This window comes from Galeopterus variegatus, unplaced genomic scaffold (assembly GCF_000696425.1).
Source record: "Galeopterus variegatus unplaced genomic scaffold, G_variegatus-3.0.2 Scaffold7653, whole genome shotgun sequence".
Taxonomy (NCBI): Eukaryota; Metazoa; Chordata; class Mammalia; order Dermoptera; family Cynocephalidae; genus Galeopterus; species Galeopterus variegatus.
In genome coordinates, this window is record NW_007733764.1 from 9,100 (window position 1) to 21,755 (window position 12,656).

At 43.0% G+C, this 12,656-nt stretch overlaps 1 protein-coding gene across 1 annotated transcript in view; it reads right to left on the reverse strand.

Moving 5' to 3' along the window:
- Positions 1–8,870: 8,870 nt before the first annotated feature.
- The window catches only part of GPR50 (G protein-coupled receptor 50), a 4,390-nt gene continuing 604 nt past the window's right edge, over positions 8,871–12,656 (reverse strand). The window contains exon 2 of the mRNA XM_008592190.1: positions 8,871–10,679. Within this exon, the coding sequence (XP_008590412.1) occupies positions 9,067–10,679 (1,613 nt within the window). The 3' untranslated portion in view covers positions 8,871–9,066. The remainder of the gene's footprint in view (positions 10,680–12,656) is intronic.

Below are 12,656 nucleotides of genomic sequence, written 5' to 3' on the forward strand. Positions count from 1 at the left end.
AAACTCCTAGAGCTGGTTAATAATTTCATTAATGTTGCAGGATACAAAATAAATGCCTCCAAATCAGTTGCCTTTATATTCTCCAATAATGAACTAACAGAAAGAGAAATAAAGAAAGTAAGCCCATTTACAACAGTCACACACAAAAAATAAAATACCTAGGAATCAATTTAACCAAGGAGGCGAAAGATCTCTACAATCAGAACTACAAACCACAACTGAAAGAAATTAAAGAAGACACAAAAATATGGAAAGACATTCCATGCTCTTGGATTGGAAGAATTAACATTGTGAACATGTCTCTACTACCCAAAGCGATCTACAGATTCATTGCAATCACCATCAAAATACCAATGACATTCTTCACAGAAATAGAAAAAACAAACTTACCTTTCATATGGAACAACAAAAGACCCCAAATAGCCAAAACAATCCCGAGCCAAAAAAAAAAAAAAAAGCTACAGGCATAACACTACCTGACTTCAAATTATACTACATAGCTATAGTAATCAAAATAGCAAAAATAGTAATAAAATAAACCCTCAAACTAGTGTAGCATAATAGAGAACTCAGAAATCACCCATCATACTTACAGCCATCTGATATTTGACAAAGGCAACAAAAAGATACATTGGGGAAAAGATTGCCTCTTCAATAAGTGGTTCTGGACAATTGGATATCCATATGCAGAAGAATGAAACTAGATATGCATCTCTCACCATATACTAAAATCAACTCAAAATGGATTAAAAACTAAAGTATAAGACCTGAAACTGTAAAATTACTAAGGGAAAATATAAGTGAAACACTTTAGGAACTAGATCTGGGCACGGACTTTATAGACATGAGCCTGAAAGTACAGGCAACAAAAGAAAAACTAAACAAATGGGACTATATCAAACTAAAAAGCTTCTGCACAGCAAAGGAAACAATCAACAGCATGAAACAACAACCTATAGAGTGGGAGAAAATTTTTGCTAACTATGAATCTGACAACGGATTAATATCCATAATATACAAGGAACTCAAGCAATTACACAGTAAAAAAACAAATAACCCAACAAAAAAAATGGGCAAAGAAAAAGAATAGACATTTTACAAAGGAAGATATACAAATGGCCAAAGGGTACATGAAAAAATGCTCAACATCACTAATCATCAGGGAAATGCAAATTAAAACCACATTTAGATATCACCTCAGCTCTGTTAGTCTGGCTATAATCAAAAAGATGGCAAATAACAAATGCTGATGAGGGTGTGGAGAGAAGGGAATGCTCCTTCACCATTGATGGGAGTGTAAATTAGTACAACCACTATGGAAAACAGTATGGAAGTTTCTCAAACAACTACAGATACATCTTCCATATGATCCAGCAACCCCACTTCTGGGTATATACCCAAAGGAATGGAAATCGTCATGTCTAAGGGATACCTACACTCCTGGGCTCATCACAGCTCTGTTCACAATAGCCAAGATATGGAATGAACCTAAATGTCCATCTATGGACTATTGGATAAGGAAAATGTGGTATATATACACCATAAAAAAGAATGAAATTCTCCCATTTGCAGCAACATGGATTAGCTTGGAGAAACTTATGCTGAGTGAAATAAGCAAAGCACAGAGGGATAAATGCTGAATGTACTCACTCGTAAATGGGATCTAAGAGAAAAAGGATTGAAAGAAAGACCAGAGTGGTGTCTTGGACTTGCAGAGGGAGAGAACATACCTAGAGATACAAACAGGAGTGGGGGAAAGGGGGATGGGGATGGAGGTCAGGGGTAATTGGGTGGGGGACATGAGGTATAATCACAAGTTGTGGTAATGAGCATGCTGCCAGTATGGAGCTGGCCATCACATCTTAGGCATGAGTGGTGACAATCAGCTTTGTATCTCATGAATATTCATAACCAATAAAAAAAAACTAAGCTGAGACACACAAAAAAGAAGAAATAAAGTGTTAAAATATAATTTAAAATTAAAAAAAAAAAACTCATACTAAATGGTCAGCATTACCCTGATACCAAAACCAGTTAAGGACACAACAAAAAGAGAAAATTACAGACCAACATCTCTGGTGAACGTAGAAGCAAAAATCCTCAATAAGATAACAGCAATCCAAATCCAACAGCACATCAAAAAGATTATACACCATGACCAAGTGGGATTTATCCCAGAGATGCAAGGATGTTTCAACATATGCAAATCAATAAGTGTGATACATCACATCAACAAAATCAACAAAAACCATATGATCATTTCAATAGACACAGAGAAAGCATTTGAAAAAATTCAACCTCCCTTCATGATAAAAACTCTCCACAAATTAGGGATGGAAGGAAAACATCTTAATAAAATAAAGGCTATATATAAGAAACCCACAGCTAACATTATACTGAGCATGGAAAAGCTGAAAGCTTTCACCCTAAGAAGTGGAACAAGACAATGATGCCCACTGTCACCACTTTTATTCAAAATAATACTGGAAGTCCTAGCCAGAGCTATCAGACAAGAGAAAGAAATAAAGGGCATCCAAATTGGAAAGGAGGAAGTCAAGTTGTCCCTGTTTGCAGATGAGATGCTTTTATAGGGAGAGAAACCTAAAGACTCCACCCTAAACCTCCTTAACCTGATAAACAAATTCAGAAAAGTTGCAGAATACAAAACCAACATAGAAAAATCAGTAGTATTTCTATACATCAACAATGAACTAGCAGAAAAAGAAATCAAGAAAGCTATTGCATTTACAATAGCAGCAAAAATAAAATAAAATAAAATACTTAGGAATAAATTTAGCCAAGGAGTTGAAAGATTTCTGCAAGGAAATCTATGAAACACTGATTTAAAAAAATTAAGGAAGACACAAAAAAAATGGAAATGCATCCCAAGTTCATGGACTGGAAGAATCAATGCTGTCAAAATGACTATACTACCCAAAGCAATCTAGCAATCTACAGATTCAATGCAATCCCCATCAAACTACCAATGACATATTTCACAGAAATAGAAAAACAATCCAAAAATTTATATGGAATGACAAAAGACCCCAAACAGCCAAAGCAGTCCTGTGCAAAAAGAACAAAGCTGGAGGCATCAGACTCCCTGACTTCAATTTATACTAAAAAGTTATAGTAATCAAAACAGCATGGCACTGGCACAAAAAGACACATAGACCAGTGGAATGGAATAGGGAATCCAGAAAGAAATCCACGAATGTACAGCCAACTGATTTTCAGCAAAGGAGCCAAGAATATACATTTGAGGAGAGGCCTAATAATATATCTTCAATAAATATTGCTAAGAAAACTGAATATCAATATGCAGAATAAAACTAGACCCCCATCTCTCATCATATACAAAAATCAACTCAAAAATCAAGTAAAGACTTAAATGTAAGACTCAAAACTGTAAAACTTCTAAAAGAAAACATAGGGGAAATGCTTCAGGACATAGGACTGGACAAAGATTTTATGAATAAGACCTCAAAAGCATAGGCAACAAAAGCAAAAATAAATGCATGGGATTATATCCAACTAAAAAGCTTTTGCGCAGCAAAGGAAACAACCAACAAAGTGAAGAGACAACCTGCAGAATGGGAGAAAATATTTGCAAACTATGCATTTGACAACGGGTTAAAAATCAGAATATACAAAGAACTCAACTCAATAATAAAAAGACAAATAACCAGATTTAAAAATGGGCAAGTGAGTTGAATACACATTTCTCAAAAGAAGACACACACATGGTCAACAGATATATGAAAAAATGCTGAACATTACTAATGGTCAGAAAAATGCAAATCAAAACCACACTGAGATATCATCTCACTCTAGTTAGACTGGCCATTATCAAAAACACAGAGAATAAATGCTGGCAGAGGATGCACAGAAGGGGGAACCATCCTACACTGTTGGGGGAACTGTAAATTTGTGCAACCTTTACGGAAAACGGTATGGAGGTTCCTCAGACAACTATAGATAGAACTACCCTACTATCGACCAATCCCTCTGCTGGGTATATACCCAAAGGAATGGAAATCATCATGTCGAAACCTGCACTTACATGTTTATCATGGCTCTTCTCACGATAGCCCAGAGTTGGAATCAACCTAAATGTCCATCAATGAATGATTGGATAAAGAAAATGTGGTGTATATACACAATGGAATACTACTCAGTCATTAAAGAAAAGAGTGAAATTCTGCTATTGCAGCAACATGAATGAATTTGGAGAAAATTATGTTAAGTGAAGTAAGCCTGGCATAGAAAGATAAACACCACATGTTCTCACTCATACGTGGAAGCTAAAAATTTGATCTCACGGAAGTAGAGGGTAAGATAGTGGTTACTAGAGACTGGCTGGGGGGAGGGAAGGAAGGAAGGGGACAGGGCGGTCCGTGGATACAAAATCGTAGAGAAACAGAAAGAATAAGATCTAGTGCTGTATAGTAATATAGGGAGACTGCAGTCAACAACAAATTACTGTGTTACTTCAAGTAGCTAATAGAAAGGATTTCAAATATTTCCGACACAAACAGGTAACAAATGTTTGAGGTGATAGATATGCTAAATACGCTGATATGATCATAGCACACTGTATAAATGTACCCAAATGTCACACTGTACTCCATAAATATATACAATTATCATGGGTCGATTAAGAAAAAAAGTTAAAAAGAAAAAAATAGAGAGTAGAATAGTGTTTACCAGAGGCAGGGAAGGGGAGAGGGGAAGAGGTGATGGGGAGAGGTTAGTAAAAAGGTACAAAGTTACAGTTAGATCAGAAAAATAAGTTCTGTTGCTCTACGGTGACTAAAGCTAATAATATTATACTGTATATTTTAGGATAACAGATCAGAAAAGAGGATCTTAAATGTTATAACCATGAAGAAATAATAAATGTTTAGGTGATAGATACACTAACTATTCTGATTAGATCGTTTTACAATATACACATGTACTGAAACAACAAACTGTACTCCATAGAAATGTACAAAGAAAATAATTAATTTTTTTAAATAATTAAATAAATAAATAAAATTATGCCTCAATATAAAATTAAATTAAAAGACATGCACAAAATGTTTATAGAAGCATTTTTAAAGTAGTTCCAAATTGGAAACAACCTAAATGTCTGTCAGCATTAGAATCAATAAATTCATTGCAATATATTTGTACTTTATAGTATACTACGTAAAAATAAAAAATGAAAAACTACTGATACACACAAAATCATGGATGAATCTCAAAGACATAATATTGAGCAAAAGAAGCTGGATTGGCATATGATCCAGCAATTCTAAATCCCTCCTAAATACATATCCAAAAGGATCGAAAACAGGGACTCAGATACTTGTACATCCATGTTCATAGCAGCATTTTTCACAATAGCCAAAAATAAATACCAGCCAAATGTCCATCAACAGATAAGTGGATAAACAAAATTCGATACACCCATACAATGGAATGTTATTCAGCTATAAAAAAAAAAAAAAGAAATGAAGTTCTGACACATGCTGCATTATGCATGAACTGCAAAGACATTATGCTAAGTGAAAGAAGACATACACAAAAGCACAAAAGGACACATATTATGAGGTACCTAGAATAGGCAAATTCATAGAGACAGAGAGTAGAATGGTGGTTACCAGGGACTGGGGGATGGGAATGGGGAGGAGTGATTTCATGGGTAGAGAGTTTCAGTTCGAGATGATGAAGAAGTTCTGGGAATGAATGGTGCTGATGATTGCACAGCGCTGTAAATGTACTTAATGCCACTGAATTGGACTCAAAATGGTTAAAATCGTAAATTTTCTGTTATGTATATTTTATCACAATTTATTTTTTAAAGAAGCTGGACGCAGAAGAAGAGATACTTTATGCTTTCATTTATATGAAATTCTAAAACAGGCGAAATTAGTGTGCAGTGATGTCAGGATAGTGGTTGCCTTTAGATGGGGCACTGATTAGACGGGAACGGCTTGGCTGGGGTGGCAGTCACACAGATGTGTACATATGTAAAAACTTGGCACGCTGTCACTTTATGGGATATAAATTATATTTCCATTTTAAAAGAAAGAAAGAGGAGAAACTGGAAAAACTACCATCAAAAATTGCTTGCATTTTTTTAATCCCTGGATCATAGAGACTTAGGCTTATCTGGAGGCAGATCCTCTTTTTCAGGAAGTCAGAAAAACTGCCCTTTTGATTCCGACTGATGTAAAACCAGAAGCCCTGCTTTGTCGGGGGGTGGGGTGGGGTGGTACGAAGCACCTGAAACCTGAACGCTGAGTTTCAACGTGTGCCTTCGTCACTCGCGGTGGGCGTGGGAAGAGCACAGCTGTGTTTATGAGGCTTCCTAACTTTGGAGGCTGGAGGGGAACGGGATAAAGGAGGGAGAGGCAGAGAAAAAGGTTTCTCGGCTGTGTATGAAGTGAGAAAGCACTGCGCTTGAACTGCTGCTCGTTCCTGTCATTGTGGGCTGGGGGCGCGGCGGTAGGGAGGGCGAGTTTGGTGACTGAACGCCGTTTGCAGGAAATGAGTAGAAGTCGCTGAAGCGGCTGTTTTTATGAGACTTTGTGCAGCTCCGGGTGTAACTGTTGTGTCAGGCACTGGGGGCAAAGCGTGAAACAAAGTTGTAATAAGGGTGGGTAGTTGTCCTCACCTCTCCCATCTCCTTTCAGAACCCTGCACCCCTTAAGTCCCTGGAGAATGGCAGTTGGGAGCACTGGGACCCGGCACCCTTAGATTGGACACTTGCAATCTCATCCAGAACAACTCCTTGGGTGGGAGGCTGAGAGTAAGAAAATGTAAAACATAGGGGGTGGGGGGCTGACCATTGACCAGTTTGTAAGCACATGAGTAAATACCCTTTTCAGATATCCAGGAATACCGGGCAGAAATTTTGCATAGGGGTGCAGCCAGCCAGAAGTCCAGCAGTCAAGCTGGGGGCCTCAAGCCACTGTACCTTAGGCATTAAAAGTTAAGATGACCTCAGTCTATACTCACAGTTTTGCAAAGCCTGGATAGAACAACTGTGAGTCTGTATATATGTGCGTGTGTTAAGTGTGCATATCTTTTTTAATTGATGTCTTACGGTTTATTATTTTGAATACGCTCTGATTTTTACTGAGCAGTTTATTTTGAGCATTTCCTTGTCACTAGAGATTCAAGACCGTGTTCCTGAGATCAGGAGCCTTGCCCAGTGGATGAGGTCTTGCCACCCACCTCCCTGCCTCCCACGCCTCCCCCCACTTCCTCACGAGCTCCGTTGTTTGGTCCCAGCAGCCTCTGGGGTCATGACATTATTGGAGCCTGGCTTCACTCCTTCCACAGGGGTAAAGAGGGACCTGTTTTCAGAAGCCATAGCAGGTAAGGTCCAGAAGTCCAAGAGCAGGCAGATCGGGTAATCCAATGTGACCGCACTAGTGAGAAGACACCAACCCCAGCAAGCCCTCCACCCTGCACGACCTCGCCATAGTCGGCGAAGAAACTGAGAGGACAGGAATCAAGTAACTTGCCCTGGGGTACTGCAAGGTCATAGCAGGGATGGAACTTACACCCAAATATTCTGATCCCCCAAGGTCAATGCTTTTCCACCCCCCACCCTGTACACCCTCCCTACCAGTAACTCTGGTGGAAAAAAGGAATTTATCAACAAATCACACACTAAAGCCACAAAATACTTTTATTTAATTGCTACCACAAATACAGAATAGAATTAAGGCAGTATATTTTCATTTATCCTTACAAGCTTCTGTAAACTTTGTTCAAAATGTCAGTTTGAATCAACAATTGAAATTTTTGTAAAACAGTTTTTTCTCAAATCTAGAGAGAAATCATTTCCTGGGCTGATACAAGATGTCTACGATTTAACATTGTGTGTCACTGAACCTCAGCCAAGTGTGGTGGGATTGGCTGGAGTTGACATCTCTTCCTCCTCGCCCCACCCCCCACCCCCAGCCAGGAGGGTCAGAGGGGCAAGGCTCCCTGAGGGACACTCATTTATAGCCTCCACCGCAGTACTCCATTCATTTCTGGTTGCCAGTTATTACCTCAAATTCCCTTTTGAATGAAAACAAGGAAATGTAAAAGCTAACTGTGTAAAAACACCAGGCTGTTTAAAAAAATCTCTAAGGTAAAAAGTAGTTATAAATCATAATATTAAAAACATAACGGTAATTGATCCTAACAACCATAAGTTTGGATTTCAGGAGAAAAGAAACTAGATTATGAATGGGTATGTTTCTCTGCAACTAAATGAAAGAAAATTCTGGCAAACTAAAAAAAAAAAAAATGAGTACAAATAAGGTAAAACATCTCATCATTTGCAACCATGTTTTACTATAAAAACCAGCACAAATGTTAGAATTTTCACAAAATAGAAATAATTTGGAATGACCATACCTTTCCTTTTGCCATTTGATCTTATAGGCATAAACATTTATTTTAATAAGTTTATCAAATTGTATTCTGCAAATATGCGTCATATTTTGTCACTGAAACTTTTAAGTACTTGCACTTCATGGCGACTGCTCTTCTGACTGCCATTAGAAGTACGATATAGAGTGACACACTTGCGAACATAAAGCTGTGCGGTCACGTTGGCTTTGCAGAGCCTCCGCCGCAATACACCGTTGCACATGCGCTGCTCCCCAACCCCGCGGGGGGTGGGAGAAGAAAGCAGGAACGAGGCGGAGGAAATGAGGAAAGGGCAGAAAGGGGACACAAGAGTGGGAAAAAATCAAAGTCTAACATCTCAGGGTTCACTGAGAGCTGAAGGTCAACTGCAGGAGGAAAGGGAGGCTCGAACAACAGATGTCAAACCTGAGGGAAATTTGGCCTCTACCATAGCAGAGCACACACACACTTTTTTAGAGTACGTTATGTAAAGGTGGAATATGCCTGAAAGGTGGATGTAGCTTATACCGTGTCTGTGGGTCAGCCAGTGCCTGCGTGTGTCTCTGTCTGTGTGCTGATGCAGTAAAGGGGTCTGCTCACTTTGGCTTACATATGCAAAACAAACTGGAAAGTGGACCACTGCCTGGCCACCCACAAGAGCATTTTTCACACAGACATCTCATCTGAATCATCTTCAACATCAATAAACACAATCTCGTGGTAATCACTGGTGGCAATGGTGACTACAGTAGGGTCAGGAAGGTCAGTGGTGGCGGCAGGCTCCAGCTGGCTAGCAGTAGGCTTAGGGAGGTCAGTGACATCAGACTCAAGGTGGCTAGTGGTGGCGATCTCGGGGCAGCAGGAGGCAAAGAGCTTGGGGTGGCCGGCAGTGGTGGGCTCACGGTGGCCAGCAGTGGCAGGCTCAAAATAGTCAGCAGTGGTGTGCTCGGGGTGGCCAGTAGCAGGCTTTATGTGGCTGGTCGTGGGCTTAGGGTGGCGGGTGACAGGGCTGAAGGCAGACTTGGAGTGGATGCCAGCAGAGATGTGGTGACCAGTGACAGGCTTGGAGTGGCTGGGAGCAGGCTTGAAATGGACAGAGTCACCCTTGAAATGGACAGAGGCTGGCTTGAAATAGACAGAGTCAGCCTTGAAGTGGACAGGGGTGTGCTTAGGGCAGAGAGTGGCAGACGTGGGGTAGCCAGAGGCAGCCTTGGAGTGGCCAGAGGCAGCCTGGGAATGGCTAAAGACAGACTTGTGGTGGCTAGAAGCAGATTTGCGGTAGATAGACACAGATCTGGAATGGGGGTTGGGGGGGCCAGAGGCACGTTCGGGGTGTCCAGTTGCAGCATCACCAGGTAGTGGAACATTCCGGACATTCATTGGGATTTCCTCCACAGCAGGACAGGCACGGGCACGGTCTTGTTCACGGGCTTGGGCACGGACACGGGCACGGGCACGGGCCAGGGCACGGGCCTCCTGTGTCTCACAAATATCAGTGATGAGCCTGGAGATGAGCAGGATAGGGTGCCACATAGCATGGAAGATGGTCCAGTATTCTCGTCGGAAATTCTCATTGAGGAGCCCGTAGATCACAGCGTTGAGGCAGCTGCTGAAGTAGGCTATGAAGTAGGCTGCAAGAAAAAGCCAGTTGGGGATCTTGCCTGCCATCTCCTTCGGACTGACAGCCACCAAGACAGTGAGAACATTGATGGGGAACCAGCACACTGCAAAGAGGAGGAAGATCACAAACATAGTTAGAAAATTGCGAACCTTAGCAAGCTGATTGTCAGGATCCTGCCTATCTGAGTTACGGGCTGCCAGCACTTTGATCCAGATCCTCACGTAGCAGTAACCCACTATGAAGAGAGGGACGACGAAGTGGATGCAGACGATGGTCACAGCGAAGACAGGGTTGTTCATATAGTTGAAGATGCAGGTGTAAGTGCGAGGATCATACTCGATGGTGCCAATGTACATGTTGGGAAGGACAGCCAGGACGGTCATGACCCAGGTGACAACCAGGTAAATGAAGGTATTGTGCAAACTGAAGATCCGCTCATACTTCAGGCTGTGGCAGATGTAGCAGTAACGGTTGATGGCGATCGCCATGATATTGAAGGTGGAGCCGACCACACTCAGCCCTGTGATGAACCCGACCATCTGGCACTGAATGTGGCTTAGATCCCAGCCCCCAACGGACATGGCATGCAGCATCAGGGGGTAGGAGTAGACAGCCGCCAGCATAGCAGCCACGGAGAGGCTGACCACAAACATGTTACCTGAAAAACACATTTGGATAGAGAGGAGGGGGACAGACAGAAAAATAAATAGTTAAAGTATGCAAATCGACACATATAAGGTGGAGGGAGAGGCCAGCTGGATTTGTGACCTTTAGAATTATAAAGAAATGCAGTTGTGTTTTTCTTTTTATTTACAAGCAGGTCCCAGGTGATTCTGACTGCACAGTCAGGTTTGGGAGACCGGACCTGTCTACTGCAGTCCTTTTTTCCCTTTCACAAAACGTCATCTCTGCTCTGGGAAAGAAGGGAACATAAGACAGAAGTCCTTCACACGCAGACACAGTCCTGCCTCCGCCATTTTAGAGAAAAACAAAATGTCAACTTTTTCCACACGGGGGGTAAGGGTGGGGGGTAAGATGTGAGCTAGACCGAGCTGTCCTTAGGAAGCAAGCTGCGGGTGGGGGCAAGTGAAGAGCCTCTGGAGGGATATCAGGAAACCCCAACCTGAAGAAAATAATAACAAATTAGTTTTCTCCCTTCTCTAGCTAGCATCGAGTTTATAACGAAAACATATCCAGAGAGAACATTCTGAGAAGGGCATTAGGAGCAGTTTTCCTCAACAGTCTTTTCCAACGGGATCACCCAGAGATCTAAAACTTAGCCCAGTCAAATACTTACCATTTCCGAGGTAACCTAAAAGTAAAAACTGAGGGGAAGGGGGAAGCCCTGTAAAATTTCGTCTCATACCAAAGAAATAGTGAGGGGTGGGGAGGATGAGGGAAATCACTGCAACGATTAGCAGAAGTGCCCTCTTCGTGCCCGGTGCACTCGCAGACCGCGCGCTGCTACGCTCGGCGCCTGCACAGGGCTCCCAGCCCCTGGCACTGAGCTTTACGGGAGCCTGCGGGTTAAACAGGCAAGTGAACGGAGGTCCCCCCCGCCCCATCCCGTTTTGTAGGGCGGCGGTAGGAACTTTTTTTGCAAAACCTTTCACAAAAAGGAAAAGGAAGAGGCCAAGTGCAGGCGCAGAGCCCTCTTCCTTTGGAAACACCTCATTGCTAATTAGCATTGGTTTGGCAAAACATTGCACTTCATCACGGACTGGGAGAAAATGAGCGTTTTGTAAAAGAGCAAAGGTACGGCTCCTTCTGCCTCCTTCCGCCAGCGCTGCCAAGAATCGGCCTCGGAGCTTTCTACCGAAGAGGTTCTTTCTAGGGTTTTCCCGCAAACTGACAAATTCGGGAAAGAAAAGCCGGATAGAGAGAAGGCTAAGCCTTTAAAACAGAGCCACAACGACCATAAAAACCTTTATTTGAATTATAGAAAGAGGAAGCAGAGAAAGAAAGGAGAAGAAAAGGGAAGAAAAGAAAAGAAACTGGGCTTCGCAGGTGGCCCGCCGGGGCTCCGCGGGTCTGTGCCGCGGGTCTGCACCTCGCGCCCGCATCGCGGCAGTGAAGGTGAGGTTCAAGCGCGCGGCCCCGTGTCTCGGGGGCACTAAGGGGAAATCGGACACCCCCACCAGAGTTTGCAATAAAACTTTTAAAGACTGTGTGCCTGTCAGTGTGTTTGGAAACTTGTGCTGTGTTCATGACTCCTTGTCCAAGCAAAATAATCCCTCCACGCCGACCGCGTCCTGTCCCGCGTGTCCCACCGCGCGGGTCCATTCGGTCCCCGACCCTCTCAGACTCCCGCCCTGTCCTCCCCGCAGCCGGCAGAGACCCTGAGAGCCGCCCCTCTCCCTCCGGGGGCCAGAGCGCGGACTTTGGACCCCTGCTCCCCTCTCCTCCCCCTCCAGAGCCTTCTGCCGCCCCCCGTGCAAGCTGAGCTCGCCGCTGTGCCGTGTCTGCCGCCCCCATCCCCAGCCCAGGTCGCTGCGCCCAGCATTCTTCCGCGCTTCCCCCATCCCGGCTCGCCGCCGGCCCCCTGCTCTCGGCACCCGCCCGCAGCAGGGGGAGTCCGGCTTGCCGTTCCCAGACCACAGCGCTTTGCAGTCTCCCCGAGTCCCCCGCCGTCCCA